Raw genomic sequence first — 15,438 nt, forward strand, 5'->3', positions numbered from 1 at the left:
TACTTCAGCGTGGAATAGCCTTTATAGTGAAGGAGTGCCTGTGGAAATGTCCCAGATAAGTGCTGTGGTTGCTTTACTGTACTATTCACCATCTAGTGGTAAAATAGGGTACTGACGTTTCTTTGAGGGGAGCACTTGTATAAGTGAAGGAGTTCCTTTAGATTAAGATATTCAGATCACAGATTATGGTAAATAATTATTCAGTCCAGGTCAAATTCTGCACTTTCTGTCTTTTTCAGTCTTTTTCTCCTAAACCAAATTCTGTGATTTGTTTTTAAATTCATGAATTTCAGTGGAAGGAAATATATTTTTTAAATGGACAAGAACGACAAGTGATTAATATTGTAAAAAAAAAAAACTTAGATGTATGTGTTAAGTGTATTAAAGTTAAAAGGAAGTGTGGCTTTGGTTCATTGGCATGGAGGGGGGTGTAGATGGAAGGTGGAGGACTCTCTGTGCAGCCAGTTGGAGGGGGTGAGGGGGTGAGGGGTGTCAGGGGTGGAATGCCTCTGCTGTCAGTCTGGACCAACTGGGAGCAGCTGTCCATTCCTTCAGCGTGCCTGTCCACTTCATCTCCTCCCCCTCTCCCCTCTCCCCTCTCCCCTCTCCCCTCCTGCCTGCTCTTTAACCCCATCTTTGGCTTTTAGTCCTAAAACTCTTCATTACATTTTTTTCTTCACGTTTTCAAGTTCTTTTATTAACTAAACTTGCATCCAGTACACTTGTTGACATAGCATACAGTGCAATTGAAAACAATCAGCTGTTTTACTGAAGCAGTTCAGGTTTAGCACAATGCCTTGTACAACTGCAGTGCCTCACCTGGGAATTCAACCTAGAACCAGTGCATTAGAAGCCCAATTGCCTGCCTATGCCATTACACTACATTTATATTATGATCCAGGTTTAGCCCGGGATCAAATCCAGACTAACTCATTTTTAGCTGATTGTTGGGCCCACACCCAGTTTTCAGAGTGTGGCTTTTAGATTTTTTAGATCAGAGGGATTTTATGGGACAGTCACAATTTAGGGCTCCCAGAACAGAGCTCAGAGTTGGCCACCCACTAGAAGTGGCTAATTAGCCGGAGAGAGCCTGCTCAGATCAGTAGGATTAGCGGGCGTGTAATGGTAGGTACCACAACTTGTGGTGTATGGCAGTGCACTCTAAGCCTGGATCAGGATGCATTCACATAATCCAATTATTAAAATGGCTGGACATGACAGGAAAGAGAGGTTGGTGAGACTGAAGAGTACTAACAGTATGAAAAACAGGAAAAGGAAGAAACCGGCAGAGGAAGAAACTCTCCCTCTCTCCCTATCTCCCTCTATCTCTGTCTCTCCCTCTTCCTCTCTCTATCTTCCTCTCTCTCTGTCATCTGGTTCTTTATGCCTCTCTGTAAATTGGATTCAAATGGGGACAGTGCCAGACATCCAATCAGCAATCTTCCTGTACTTTAGCTCAAAACTTTAGCTAAAACATTATTGCAAGCATTCATTTTTCTGTCAGACTGCAAAATCACAACACTCATATTTAATTGTGTTTAAAAGTAAAGGATATATTGATTCCAAGAAAAAAAGGTCATTAGACGAGTACACTTGCAGATTCAGCGTTTATTCTCATCAGTCTTAAGCTTGTGTATTTTATGTATTTGCTGGAATCCCTGCCAGGTTGACATTATAAAATGTACTTTAAACAAGACTAAAATGGCAGTATCGGAAAGCCCATCCCGTGTCACAGAGTGTGGATTTAATTATTTTGGGTTTTATTCTGCTGTAGGGCAGGATTTATTTGAGTGCTGCCGGATCACAAAAAAGCCCAAAGACTTAATTCTATTGCTTCCTGACCTCATTTTTTCGTTTTGAAAGCCGCAATTCACCCATTCAATGTTACCTCCAAAGCGCTTCTGAATTTTCTGACCAAGCAAGTTGAGGACTGTAGCAATATTAACACAATTCCTGCAGAAAAAAGAGTCAGAAAAATATCATATCCTTGTTTTCATAGTTTTATAGTTTTCATTCTTGACTTGTGTCACCAACAGTGGAAAATTGTTGCAATGTTTCTGAAGGCAAAATCTGGCAAATTCGACTTTCTTTGTGTTTCAAAGAAAACACGTCCTGTACAAAAGGACCTTCATTTTTGTTTTAGTTCAACCAAAACACCTTGCAGTGTCAGACATTTAAACCCAATGCTGTCATGACCATTGATTAATTAAGGGTGATTTAACTCCCTTTTCTCAGGGCCGGATTATATCAAACAGAGGTTCAGTGATCCCAGGGACATCAAGGAGATCCCAGAAGAAAAGAAGGAGAAAACGCCGACAGGAAGCCCTCACTTTTACCGAAAAGGCACGACGCCCAGCCAGACCCCCGACCAAAGCCCCAACCAAAGTCCGGGCCCCACTCCCCCACCCTCTCCCCACGCCAGCAAGAAGCCCCAGTACAACAGCATCCCCCCCGCCTCCAGGCCCAGCAGAACGGCCGCCATCGAGCCTCCTCCTCCCGCCGCCATCGCGGCTGCCATCACCAAGGCCATCCCCCAGACTTTTGTCAGACAGGAAGTGGCTAAGCTTCCCAAGAAGGCGGAGCCTGCGCACGTCAACAGCCCCGGGAACGGGCAGCTGCACTCCGACTACCACAGCTACCTGGTGATGGCGGACGTGAAGACGGACCTGCCGGACGAGCCGGACGAGGAGCCGGAGTCCAGTCTGTCCGCCGCGGTGGCCAAGCCCCAGTCCCAGCAGCCCCGGGCCGTCCGAGCGCCCACCCCCAAGCCGGCAGCCAAAGACAACCGGCCTGAGCCAAGGCTTAAAAAGCAGGAATCCATCAAGCCAAAGAGTCTTGCCGAGACCAAGAGAGCTAGCACGGAAGTCTGTGATGTCGTCGAGGAGGAATCCGTAAGTTTTCCCTGATGGGTATCTCAGACTTGTGCAGAGGAACATGTGCTGTGTCTGAGGTTTGGTACATTTAGTTCATTTTTAAAAATAAAGATATAAATTTAGAGATAATCTTTCTTCCCCCCAATGTTAATGTGCAGGCTTAAATATTAGAGTAGCCTTGTAGGGCAACTGGGAGACTCACCATATTAAGGCACTGGTGTAGTTTGAACTGGCCCCGCGGTCTGGGATCGACCCGGACCGCACCGGTGCTGACTGCGGCCGGCTCTAGCGTTACCCGGGGGTGGGAGGGTTTCAGTCAGCTGAGATCACACAGTCTCATTGCTTGCCAGCGACCCCTACTGGTGTATTGGGCGTCAGTTGAACTGCACAGGAAGTGTCCTCCTCTGACTCATCTCTATACGAGCCCGACGTCTGAAATGCAGTGTGAGGCTGCCATCTTGTGCAACAGAGGGGAGCGTATTCTCCTGAATCAACAACAGAGAACTAAACTTTAAACGTTACAGCATGAGCATGATTGGCCATTTCAGTTTGGTGACAAAAAAGGTGGAAAAGTGTAAGAAAAAACAGCCTTAATGGCCAAGTATTATGCTTACGATTCAAGTTTTGAATGAAGGCGGAGAATATTCCGGTAAAATGAAAGATTTTTGTTGTGCAAGAGTAAAGCAGTGTGCCCACTTCTCTAAAGCTCCCCAGAGCAGTGTGTTTTATGCAGTGTTTTTTATTTGCTTGTGCATTTATATAGAGGTACATTTCCTTTGGGATCTCCAGGACAAAAAACAATACCGACATTGCACCTGTTATTGGTACCATATATTATTCTATTGTTATCTGGTGTGACTGAGTTTCTGTTTTAAGTCAAAAATATCTTTGTGTAAAATGTGCTCACTGTGACACGATGTCTGCACAGTGCTTAGAGAGACGGAAGGAGGTGGAGGGGTAAAGGAGAGCTCGCGATCGGCTGTGCTCTTCCAAATTCACACTGCAGGGATGAGACGGGCAAACAAACAGTGTAGAGAGAGCATAAAGTTGGATGTAAACAAAACTAACGGTTCAATAAAAAAGCAGTAAATGTATAGCTGGTATAAATGAGCTTGCTTCGTTTGAACGGAACCGTCTGCACTGCAGTCAACAGGTTTCACTGAGGATAAGGGGTCTCTTCTTTCTTTTCAGGGTCCAAATTCCATCTTGGTCGCCCTCGTAATGCTCCTGAATATCGGTTTAGCAATTATTTTTGTCCACTTCTTGACCTGACCTGATGGAACCACAACAGAGGTGAGAGCTATTCATCAATCCATTTGTTCTGAGGGTTTTTTGTGTCTTGATACTGGTATGAATAGCCTACACATTGGACAAAAATATATAATGTGTAAAAGTACCCTTGTATTTTACATATTTATGTCTAATGTACATACATTAAGCTATACCTGAATGTGATTCAACATAATGACTTGGCTAACCTTCTAACTGTTTTGACCCTTCAGTGAAGTCATGAAAACTAGTGGCGTAGGCCCTAATTCGCTGCAAGTCGTGTCAACGGCCTTAACAAAATGGCGCCAGGCAGTCTGAGGCTCAGTCGGAACAGGAGGACTGGAAATAGAGTGAGACCCAGGAGAGAGGGGGAGAGAGAGAGACAAGACGAGACGAACATTGGGCCTGGGGGGGTGGTGGGTGGGAGTGCTCCTCTGCGCCCCCTGGCCGTGGTTTGCAGCTCGTCCTTTAGGTCCTGCGCAAGCTACAGCGAGCCGGCACTGGCAGCGCAGAATAAAAAAATTACAAAAAAAAGAGGAGAGAAATGTGCTGATCCAAACCCTGACCACTCAAGTGCATGACTGCTCCACCTGGGAGGGGCTTGAGGGTGGGGGGTTTTGCTGGTTGAAGAGTGGGGGGGGGGTCTAATGGGAAATGTACGGAGATGCACTTTTAGTTGACGGAAGCGAACAGCTGCCTGGCTGTTTTACCGTCTGACGTGGTCGTGGGGAGATGTGGGCTATCTGCAGGCGGCGGAAAGCTGTTCCGAGGATTCGGACCGCTGTGGGAAACGGGCACAGCGAGCCCCCGCCCCCCACCCCCCTCCTCCTCGCCACTCGCTAGGAGAAACCGCACACGTGTAGGAGCCTCACTCACCTGTCTTACTCTGTCACCTGATCGCCGTGGCGACCTCTAACGGCTCCTACCTGGGGGCGGAGGGGGGTGGGGGGGGGGGCTGGGCCGAGGAGTTCATGCATGGTTCTGTTTTAACATTTTTGTCTTGAGTTCTTTTTCCCTTCTTTTTATATATATTTTTTTCCTTTTATGTCTGTTTGTTTATACTTGGCCAAAAAAAGTTAATATTTTATGCCTGGAGTGTAACCAACTGATGAAGGGTCCTTTCTAAAGTGCCCTAGTCCTTTACTGTAGTTCCTTAAGAAGCCTCATTAAATTCATTGTGGTAATATTCTAATATTAATTAATTCAAGTGCAATACATTTTCTTTTCTAACGATGAGTACAGTTTGCTAACAAAGGTTGTCAAGTTTTGTTTTATAGATATATATCAGTTCAGCTATTGTAGAAATTAATTTACTGTCAAATTAATTTATCATATTAGAACCTTGCGAGTGAAAAGGATAATTTGAAATCAGACAGCACAAAAAAATGTTTGGTTTGCTTGCGTGACTGCATACATTTGAAGTAGCTAGGAGCACAAAGTGAGTTTGAAAAAAAAAAAAGTCTTATAAAATTGAGTAATATATTAATTTAAAAGTATTAAGCTAGTAAATATTGTCATGATGTTGTAATGTAAACATAAAGTTGTGCATGGGATTTTTGTTGAAGAATGACTTTGATCTCTGCATCCAGTGTGGAAACTTTTAATCTGTGAGAGGCTGGGTAGCAGTTAGACAGATTATCAAAATAAAATGAAAATCTCCAGCTCAGGACCCATGCTCGCTTGCATGTTTTTCTGTGAGTGGCAGTTCAACTTCCCATACAGAATTAACGTCCCCGGGAATCTTGTGTTGAATACATTCAGGTAGAGCCGCTCGGTCTGTGGCCATCTGCGTAGAGAAAGGTGCATTTCCACTTTTAAATGGAAGTATGGTTTACCTCAGAGAAAAACTAAAGATGCAGTGTGTCTGTCTTAATTCTGTAGCATAGCGAGTCTGACGGCTGTAATAGCTCGGGGGATATTTATTTCAGCGTGCCATGTCATAACTGTTGCATCCTTTGTTGCGGGTACAGCATGGTGATTTTGCTTTATTGTATTTTTTTAAATATATGTGTGTTATATGCTGTTATCACATTGAGGAAATTATTTATTTATGCATTGGAGTGGCAGGTATGTCATCCACCATGTTACGGGTTGGCGGGACATATATATATATACAGTTCAGGTATATATGAATGTTTTTTAAATGTTGGTGAGACAGGAAAGGGTTTTGAGAAAAAGCTACGGTGTCTTTATTGCGATTTCTGTTGAAGTCGGCGCATGGTTGTCTTTTCGCTGCACAGCACAAGGGCTTGAGCGGAGTGTGGACTAGCGGAGGGGAGAGAGGTAGCTAACAGAGTGGTGTTTTTTACAGACTGCGTCAGTATGTGAGTCCGTTGAGGAAAGAAGATAAAAAAGAACACGGTGGAAAAGCGGTGTTTAACATTTTTATTTATTAGCATTTTTTAAAATGGACTGTAAAGGTGTAAAAAAAAAAAAACTGCCAAATTTTATCACTGTCGGGACATCAATTGTAATAGCCTTTATGAATTTCATTCTTTTTAAATTATTTTTCTTTATACAGCTATGTACATGGCTTTTTTGTTTGATTTATTTCCTGCTATTTCCACAGTAAATAAAATGGTTCAGAGCTGTTATAAGTATTAAAAAGACAGTATTTGGGATGTTTTTTAAGGCATGCTGGTATCATTTATACATAATCTATATACTATTTGTAAACATTTTTACAGATCCAAAATCTGTTGGTATTTTTCTAAAGTATGCACAGCTGTATTTTGACAATGAAAAAAAACTTTGTTATTGGATGTTATTTTACAATGATCGTAACTTGTTTGTAATGGTATTACTGTATGTAACATCATGTAACACACTGCATTTGACAATAAGAAAGGAACTTGTTTGTAATGGTATTATGTAACATCATGTAACGCACTGCATTTGACAATAAGAACTTGTTTGAATGGGATAATGTAACATACACTGCACTTGACAATAAAAAATATTTGTAATTTGATGACAAAAATTTACTACATTTGCCTATTTTAAAAAAGGAAATTTGTTTGTAATTGGTCTGTGTAAAATATAATATATTGTGGACTTCCACCAAAGTTTTAAAATTTGTATTGCTGTATTTGAATAAAATGTGAACAGCACAGCACCTGTCAATGAGCTGTATGGATTTTGATTTATAAAGCCTTCTCCCCACCTTCCGCCCACCTTAGATTTTTCTGTAAGATTTTGCTAATTGGTTCCATGAATATTTCATTATTATTTCAAAAAAATATATAATAATAAATTGCAGCAAATTAAATTATTGCTCATTTCCTTGTGTCTGTGTGATTGTCGCAGGCAATAACAGCCTGACCTTGATGTGGCCAAAATTGCGCCTTTAAATGTGCTGTGCTGATGAGTAATGTGTGGATGGAAATAGCATTCCTAGAACAGAGCAGTTTGAGCCGTTTCAGGTCTTACAAGAAGCCATAAACAGTGGACGCCACCAACGGATGCCTGTGCTAACCTGCACCTCTCTCTGCTGGTCTGGGATCAGTCTGATGTTTCGTTTCGGTGGGGCTGTCTTCCTCGGGCTGTGCTGGGGAAGCGGACAGGGCCAGCAGCCATGCCAGGTGCCAGAGCATTGAGTCATGTGTAGAAATCCTTCCTTTATTTGCAATTATCACCTCACTGGGGCAGTCATGTAGTGTCTTACATGGAGGTGCACTGCATGTGACCAAAGGTGACACTTTACATTTTACTATGGGTTTCCTGGACCCATTTATCTCAGGAAATTGGCTTCCAAAAAGAGTTTGACCTTTCTTAAAATATAAGAGCATCTGGAACTAGCCTGCCCAGTTATGACAGAAAACGAGAATCACGCACCTTGCACTGGTTACATTTCCACATAGAATCGAGTTATATAGCTGACATTTTACTGTTCAGTATCCTGTTCAGAGGTAAAACAGCAGCACCCAGGTGGCAATCAAGCCCCAGGACAACTTGGACAAGTTAAATTCCCCTAACCTTATACTACATTACCACCCTTCAAAGCTATTGTTTGTTTTAGTAGAGAAGTATAAGGTGCTCTGTAAAAAATAATTCCAATCGTGCTCTTTGGCTAACCTTGTGTAAATGCTATTTTTTAGTAATTAGTATGATGTGGTAAATGACAGAAAAACATTAAAGCTAGGAAAATTAAACAAATTCTACATTTTGTGATACAGATGCTTCTGAAATATGCCTATTTAAGCTTTGAATCTTTGGAGTCCTGCGTCTGAAATCCATGATTCTGTTCTGCAGCTGCACAGTATCAAAAGCGTGACAGACGTTCCCCATTCGAGTGACCCATTTCCTGAGATTTTGATTTTGAAAGGCATCTAAAGCTGAGAGAAATGTGTGCATCCTTTACACAGCTACAACTGATGTGTGTGTGTGTGTGTGTGTGTGTGCACGTATGCAAATGATTATAAATTCCTTATAGTACTGTCATGCTATTAATTATGAAAATATCCATATACCATCATCCTCAGAAATTGTCCCAATTTTGTTATTTTAATCTCAGATATTTACAGTACAAATAAGTGGTCTATATTCAAGGCTGGATATTTAACAATTACACAATAGCAATAGCATTGAGTTAACTCCTTTCAATTTTTACAATAGATGAGACCACAGATGGCTATAAAAACAATGCATTTACAGAGCCTGCATGTCAACAAAATAATCCAATGTCCATTAATGTAGGCATAAAATAACAAAGCACAGGCCAGCTTCCGCCACTCGGCCGTAGGCAACACCGCTTACATTATGCTACGCTTATGCTACGCTACAAGCTTGTGCCATTGAGACAGCGGGAATGTGCACCTGTTACTATGGCAACCAGAATCCCCATACCGTGGATAACACAAGATGCCGGCTTTACATTATTTTGAGGGTGGAAGGGAGAATTTGAGCCAGCAAAAGGCGAACAGCTGGGATTTTTGTTGTGTTATTTTTAATAGCGAAAGCAGGGCTCAGCCATAAACAGACCTGCCTAGATGCCTTCACTCAATCTCCTTTAACCATTGGGCTGCCTGATGCAAGGAACATAGCTTCACTTACAAGTAGGCAACAACATACAGTTAATATATGTTATGCTAAAATATAGAAATTAATATCTGTAATGCTAAAAGTATGGACATTTCTCACCTTCAAATTAATTATAGCTATCATTATTAAACTATATTAGGGGCCAACAGTGGTTACCTGATGGGAAGATGTCAGTTAGCGCTGTTTTGTGTGAGTATACAGTAAGCACAGACGTGTCACTTGGAATTTGAATCTTCAGAGACATGGCATCATCAGCATGTACTTTGGAGATGCTCACGTTTCTGTGACATCTCCTCAAACTCAGAAAAACAATGCGGTCTTAACCCACATGGGATGGCAGGAAGGCCTTGGTTTCACCCGTGCCTTTCAATTGCACAGACCAACACCATGCTGGGAAAATCTGCACTACAGCACATTTCTAAATTTAGAGAAAACCTTGAGAAGGGAGCGGGTATTTTAAGCAGTGTGTTTTTAAAAAACGGTTGCTAAGACGCCAGCACAGAGAGGCTCAGTTTTCCATGCTGGGCATACTTTCATTGCCAAGATAATGTTTACAGTAACCTTATCTAGTGCCATTAAAATATGTGCCTGTTTTTAACATAATGGTGCTTTTATGTATTCTGTGCGTCTTTTTCAGTGGGTAATTATATTATATTTCTATCATTACTGCATTATTATTATTATTATTATTATTATTATTATTACAAATAGTAGTAGTAGTAGTAGTAGTAGTAGTAGTAGGAATTATTGTCGTTGTTGTGGTCGTATTTTTTGCTTATTTATATATTGCACAGTTTTCATGGAATCTCTAAATATGTTACACTCACTGGCCACTCACTGGGTGTTAATGAGCTTCAGCCAGCCCTGGTGCAGACCTCCATGGTAAAGACTGTGGGGTGGTGGTGCAGCTTGTAGGCCCGCAGGTTTAACCATAATACTCACTGCACACTTGAGGCAAAGGGTATGACCACAGCATCAAACTGAAGATTGCTGCCGCTAGTAGGAGCAGCAGTCTTTTCAGTACTGCTTGCCTGTGTCCAGGGATCCCCTTTCAGACCTACGTTAGATATATCTGCCATGGACTGGGTCTTTAAAGAGTTCATTGAGCAAGTGTCACACAGTATTATGGGTTCAGTAACAACACACTATGTTAATAATGTAACACTCAAATTGATCAAAGATAAGGGGTAAATTAGTTGTAGTTTGGGTGAATCTGGCCCTTTAAGGATTGGTAAATTTTTACAGGAAAAAGATGAAACATCACTGTAGTCAGGGGAGTAATACCAACAAAGGCTTTTCCATTATGGAGAATTGAAAGCAGTATACAAGAAGATGACACCTGAATTTTTCTGTTGTTACTGTAGATTTGATTGGTTCATCTTGTATACTTCCTATCACTCACCTGCATGGTGCCAGACATTGCAACATTAAGAACAAAGCTTGTTCTGTCAAACACAGCAGTATGTAGCCAGCTCTTCATATTGCTTTACTAAATTTAGCAGCGATCCATTTGAAATCTACCCTTTGCCTGCCTGAAAGTGATATTATAGAATTTGTCATGAGAAGGTTTCTAGGGGGTAAGCGGTCTCTCTCTAGAGAAAGGTAAGGAATGGCTTAATGTGCCTGAAGTAACCATACACCTCAGCAAGCTTAAAATGGACCGCCGCACTCTGTGCTTGGGATTGTGAGTGGATTGTCTCTCTGTCAGTAACGTGGGTAAGTTCTAGTGTCATGGTTAAATTGTTCAAGATCTCCTGCAGCCAGTCAGCTAAATATGAATAATATAAATGCCTTCTACATCTTTTTCTTGTGTTGTTCTATACCTCTGATGAAATAAATGGTTTGTTGGCAGAACATTGAACATTATTTTCCCATGCCTCAGGAAGTTTGAGAAGTGGTCACGTGCAAATGGAGTAAATCATCTGGTCTGAACTGCAGTTATTGTCAGATCATAATTGAGCAGCTTTAACCTTCCAATGTGTGCACATTTTTTAATCAGCACTTGAACCAATCACACTCTGGGGAGCAATGATTACAGCCGTTGTAAATCAGCCCATTGTTAACCCTTTGTTTAAAAAAATGCAACAAAAGAACATACTAATATTATTATTAGTAGTAGTAGTAGTAGTAGTAGTAGTAGTAGTATTTATTTCAGAGTGAGTCAAAGACTCAATGGAATCTTCAGGATTTTCAATACCTTTATTTAAACAGAGTAGGACAATTTTCTTTTCAATTTTTTTCTTTCAAAATCGGCAACAGAAACACAAGAAACATCTCACAAAATAACTCCCCCCACCCAGAGAATGATGTTTATTTAAGAATGGCCAATCCCCTCATATGTGAAAAACAAACCTAGCTGTGGTTATTTTCAGACCAAAATAGTGACCAACAGCTGCCATGGGTGTGACATATCTAAGGAAGGATAGAGAGGGGGAGGAGCTGGCTGTTAAACTGCCTCATTTGACTAAATGTAGGCGGAGTAACTGGAAGGTCATAGAATGTTTTATTTTTCCCTCCCTGCATAAATAAGCTTTCTCACCAAGTGTAGATTAGTGTAGGCCCATTTCAGAGAACACAACAGGCAGGAGGCATACAAGGCCATTGCTAATAATAATGATAAAAATGATCAAAATAAATCTGAAATGTGCCTCTAATGTCTGATAATATCATTGCGAACACATGTTCAGCTTTACACATGTAAATAGCAGTTAATAATCACTATTTTTCCATTCATGAAGTGAATATATTGTCACTTGAAGTACTATGTTTCTTATGGCACAAGCTTTACAAAACAATGTATTGATATGCAGAATTCTCTCCTTAGTATTTGTCCCTGGCTTTGTTCATTTTGACAGAACGATAATGAGTAATTAAATTTAGAGGTAGTTAAATTCATTATTATTAGTTAGATCCAGACAACTATAGCCGGTACAATTCCAAAATACATATCATAAATACAAAATAAAAGATTTAAAGATATTTCCAGCGATGTCCAAAGTAGAAATTCCACAGAAGTTTTTGTGGGAGCACCAAGGGCAAAAGGGGCATACGTTACCAGATATTTACATCAAATGGGGGTGTGTGACAAACCTCTCAGACTACATACAGTATATGGTCTCGTATTTCACGGGTCAAGCTGTCCATATAAAATATCTGTCTGTCTGAGGCGCTACAACAGAGACCAGCAGTTTGAGGGACATGGCATTATTCATTTGTTTAGTAGAAGCATTTGTCCAGAGTAATTTACACAGCTTACAGTAGATATTATTCATTTCTTTCACTGGGTATTGACGAAGGTGATTAATCTTAAGTGGCAAGCTCAAAGGGTGCAATAGCAGAATCCCACCTTAGAATACATCCTACAAACAGCTGGGTTATCTTCACCATAACTACTTCGCCTCAGTGCCGCACAGTACATCTGTCCAAATTTTTTTATGTTAATTGATATTTGTCGTAATTTTAAAATGTTAACATATTTATTTTCTACAAACAGGTCTCATTTTGTTGCCAAACTGCTACAAACTATTACTTTCCATATATAAATGACCAGGAAACCCGGTTTTGTTCTGCATTTCAGTAGATAAATTAAATAGTTTCGCTTTCGCAACAATACTGAATGCTACATTTGAGGCATTGATTCTGTTAGTACTCCCACCAGCAGGGCGGCAGTGTGGCACAGCAGTACTTGCAATTCCCAAGTAAGTGGGACACTGCCGTGAGACTATTTGAACAAGGTTGCTGAATTCCTTCAGTAAATAGTTGGCTCTATAAATTGTAATGCACGTTAAAACAAACGTGAGCTATGTACTTTGCTCTGGATTACACCATATGGATTTGAATAATTGTGATTTAATGTTGTGCTTATTGTATTGTTGTAACTGTTCATTGCAAATGCAGCTTTGCTTCACTGTCCTGTTGACCTTCTGACCAGGCCACCCTCGCAAAATAGGTTTTTAAGGGTCTTGCCTGGTAAAATAAAGGTTTACATATAAATAAAATCCTAAAATGTAAAATAAATACAGAACCATACATTTGGTGCTGATTAAATAGACACATATAACTCACATCCCTCAGCACTGAATTTTCCACTGTCCCTCCTCAAATCCAGAGACCCATTCCAGGTCAGCAGATTCTCTCTCACCTCTCCGGCAGGGCTCTGGGCAGGCTCCTTAATTAACCCTGCCCCTCAGCCCCGCACCCCTACCCCCGCCATCAGAGCCAGATTGATTGGCCTGTGGGGTCAGCCCTATGAGGTCAGCCTGCCCACTACCACCTGCTCCTTCCTGTCAGCACTGGGAGAGCAGGCTGAACTCTGCCAGGCAGCCATTTTCACACTCTGTACCTTCACACGGATTAGCACAGATGCAGACATGTGCGAGCACAAACACACAGATGCAGATACAAATACAAATACATACGCTCACAAATGCACAGATACAGATACAAATACAAATACATACGCTCACAAATGCACAGATACAGATACAAATACATACACTCACAAATGCACAGATGCAGATACAAATACATACACTCACAAATGCACAGATAGATACAAATGCATACTCACAAATGCACAGATACAGATACAAATACATACACTCACAAATGCACAGGTACAGATACAAATACATACACTCACAAACACACAGATAGATAGATACAAATACATATGCTCACAAACACACAGATTCAGATACAAATACATATGCTCACAAATGCACAGAATGACATAGAAACACATACAAGCAGCCGAGGAAAGAGAGACAGAGAGAAAGAGTTTGTGTCTGAACTTACAAATTCCTTTTTATCTTAAAAAAAATTTCTTTTGGCCTGTTCATTAGTTTTTCCCTTCTGGTATTCTCCCAGGGTTGCAGGCACATTTGGGGAGGGAAGGGGGTATTTCCCTTTTCTGTTAAATCTGGCAGGTAGCAAGACTGGGAGAGATGGTAGCGGGATGTTTTGCTGTTATGGGTCACACAGTGCAGACACTGTATTTATGGGGAATTGTGTACCCATGGCAATGGCTTAAAGGTGGAGTTTCAAATACTCCTTCAACTAGACCATAGTAGATTCAAATAGCCACCTTAATTAAGTCAGTTTACCATATTAAATAAATTGGACCCACCGTCCACCTTTTGAACTGCACATGAAGTGTTTACTTCTGAGTCAGGTAAATATGAGTCCAAGATCAGCACACCCACACACACATGCGCACACGCACCCACCCACACACACACAAATACACACACACACACACACACACACACACACACACAAATACACTAAATGTTACACAAAAACAATGCATTTCCCCCGGATGTGATGAGAGAATTGTGGGACTGGCTGTCTTTTGGGGGTGACCCCTTCCATTTTGGTACAGGTCAGCTGTTTGATAGTGGAAATCTGATCTGAGGTCAGTCTGAGGAGGACTGACGTGACTCAGCAGCTGGGAATGTACTGCCCCCATGAGTCACGGTCAAGTATCGTCAGGAAAGAACGGACGACGGGGAGAGTGAGGGGAGCATTCTTTTTGGCTGACACACACATTCCTCACAGAAGCCCACTTCCTGGGACCATCACAGACTCCAGCTGGAGAGACAGGAGTAAAGAAAATGGCTAACGGCAGAATGAACAGAGCATTTCACAATGCTCATCGTTCCTACAGCAGCTTCAGTCCAGAACCTTGCACTTTTCAGACAGACACGGGTACATGGCAAGCCAAGATGGACTGGATGGCCTGCTCCCATCATTGTGAATTATGTTCTTCTGTTCGAGATGCAACAGTTGTTAACAGCTATGAAACTGGCTGCTGGCTTCACCCTGTTGTCTTAACAGCTGTGCTTGCTTGAGGCTTAGCTTCTGAGGAGGAACCCATCCAGGGCCAATGGCAACTTCTGATTATGAGTGGTGGAATGCCTCAATGTGGAGCTCCTCCTAGTGGTAGCTTGCGATTAAACTTACCTTTCTTTATAACTGGGGTTTCTTGTGGGCGCCTTCCATTCAAATAGCATGAATGTCTATCTATGACTGTTCAGGGTTCAGGAATTTAACCCTGAACACTGCAACCAAACATGAAGTGAATCAGTCAGGGAGAGGATCTTTCTTTCTAAATTTGGGCCATTGTTCTCGACATGAACTTCTTTCTCCACCTTGGAAAAGACAATACAGGGAATTATAAAACTCTCTTGGACCTCAGAAACAACATCCTACTGTTGATGATCGCCGACTTAAAGAAACACTTGCAAGTCGTGCG

General features: G+C 41.5%; 1 protein-coding gene across 2 annotated transcripts in view; it reads left to right on the forward strand.

Annotated features, from left to right (window-relative positions):
- jph1b (junctophilin 1b) overlaps nt 1-7,422 on the forward strand; it is a 30,111-nt gene extending 22,689 nt beyond the window's left edge. The window contains exons 4-6 of one of the 2 annotated variants that reach the window (XM_061255363.1): nt 2,236-2,891; nt 4,065-4,166; nt 6,454-7,422. In XM_061255363.1, coding sequence (XP_061111347.1) covers nt 2,236-2,891; nt 4,065-4,145 — 737 coding nt within the window. In that variant the 3' untranslated portion in view covers nt 4,146-4,166; nt 6,454-7,422. Of the gene's footprint in view, nt 1-2,235; nt 2,892-4,064; nt 4,167-4,375; nt 4,733-6,453 lie in introns of those variants that run through there. The other variant, XM_061255362.1, reaches the window with a different exon arrangement.
- The last annotated feature ends 8,016 nt before the right edge of the window (nt 7,423-15,438 follow it).

Source organism: Conger conger, chromosome 9 (genome assembly GCF_963514075.1).
Source record: "Conger conger chromosome 9, fConCon1.1, whole genome shotgun sequence".
Taxonomy (NCBI): Eukaryota; Metazoa; Chordata; class Actinopteri; order Anguilliformes; family Congridae; genus Conger; species Conger conger.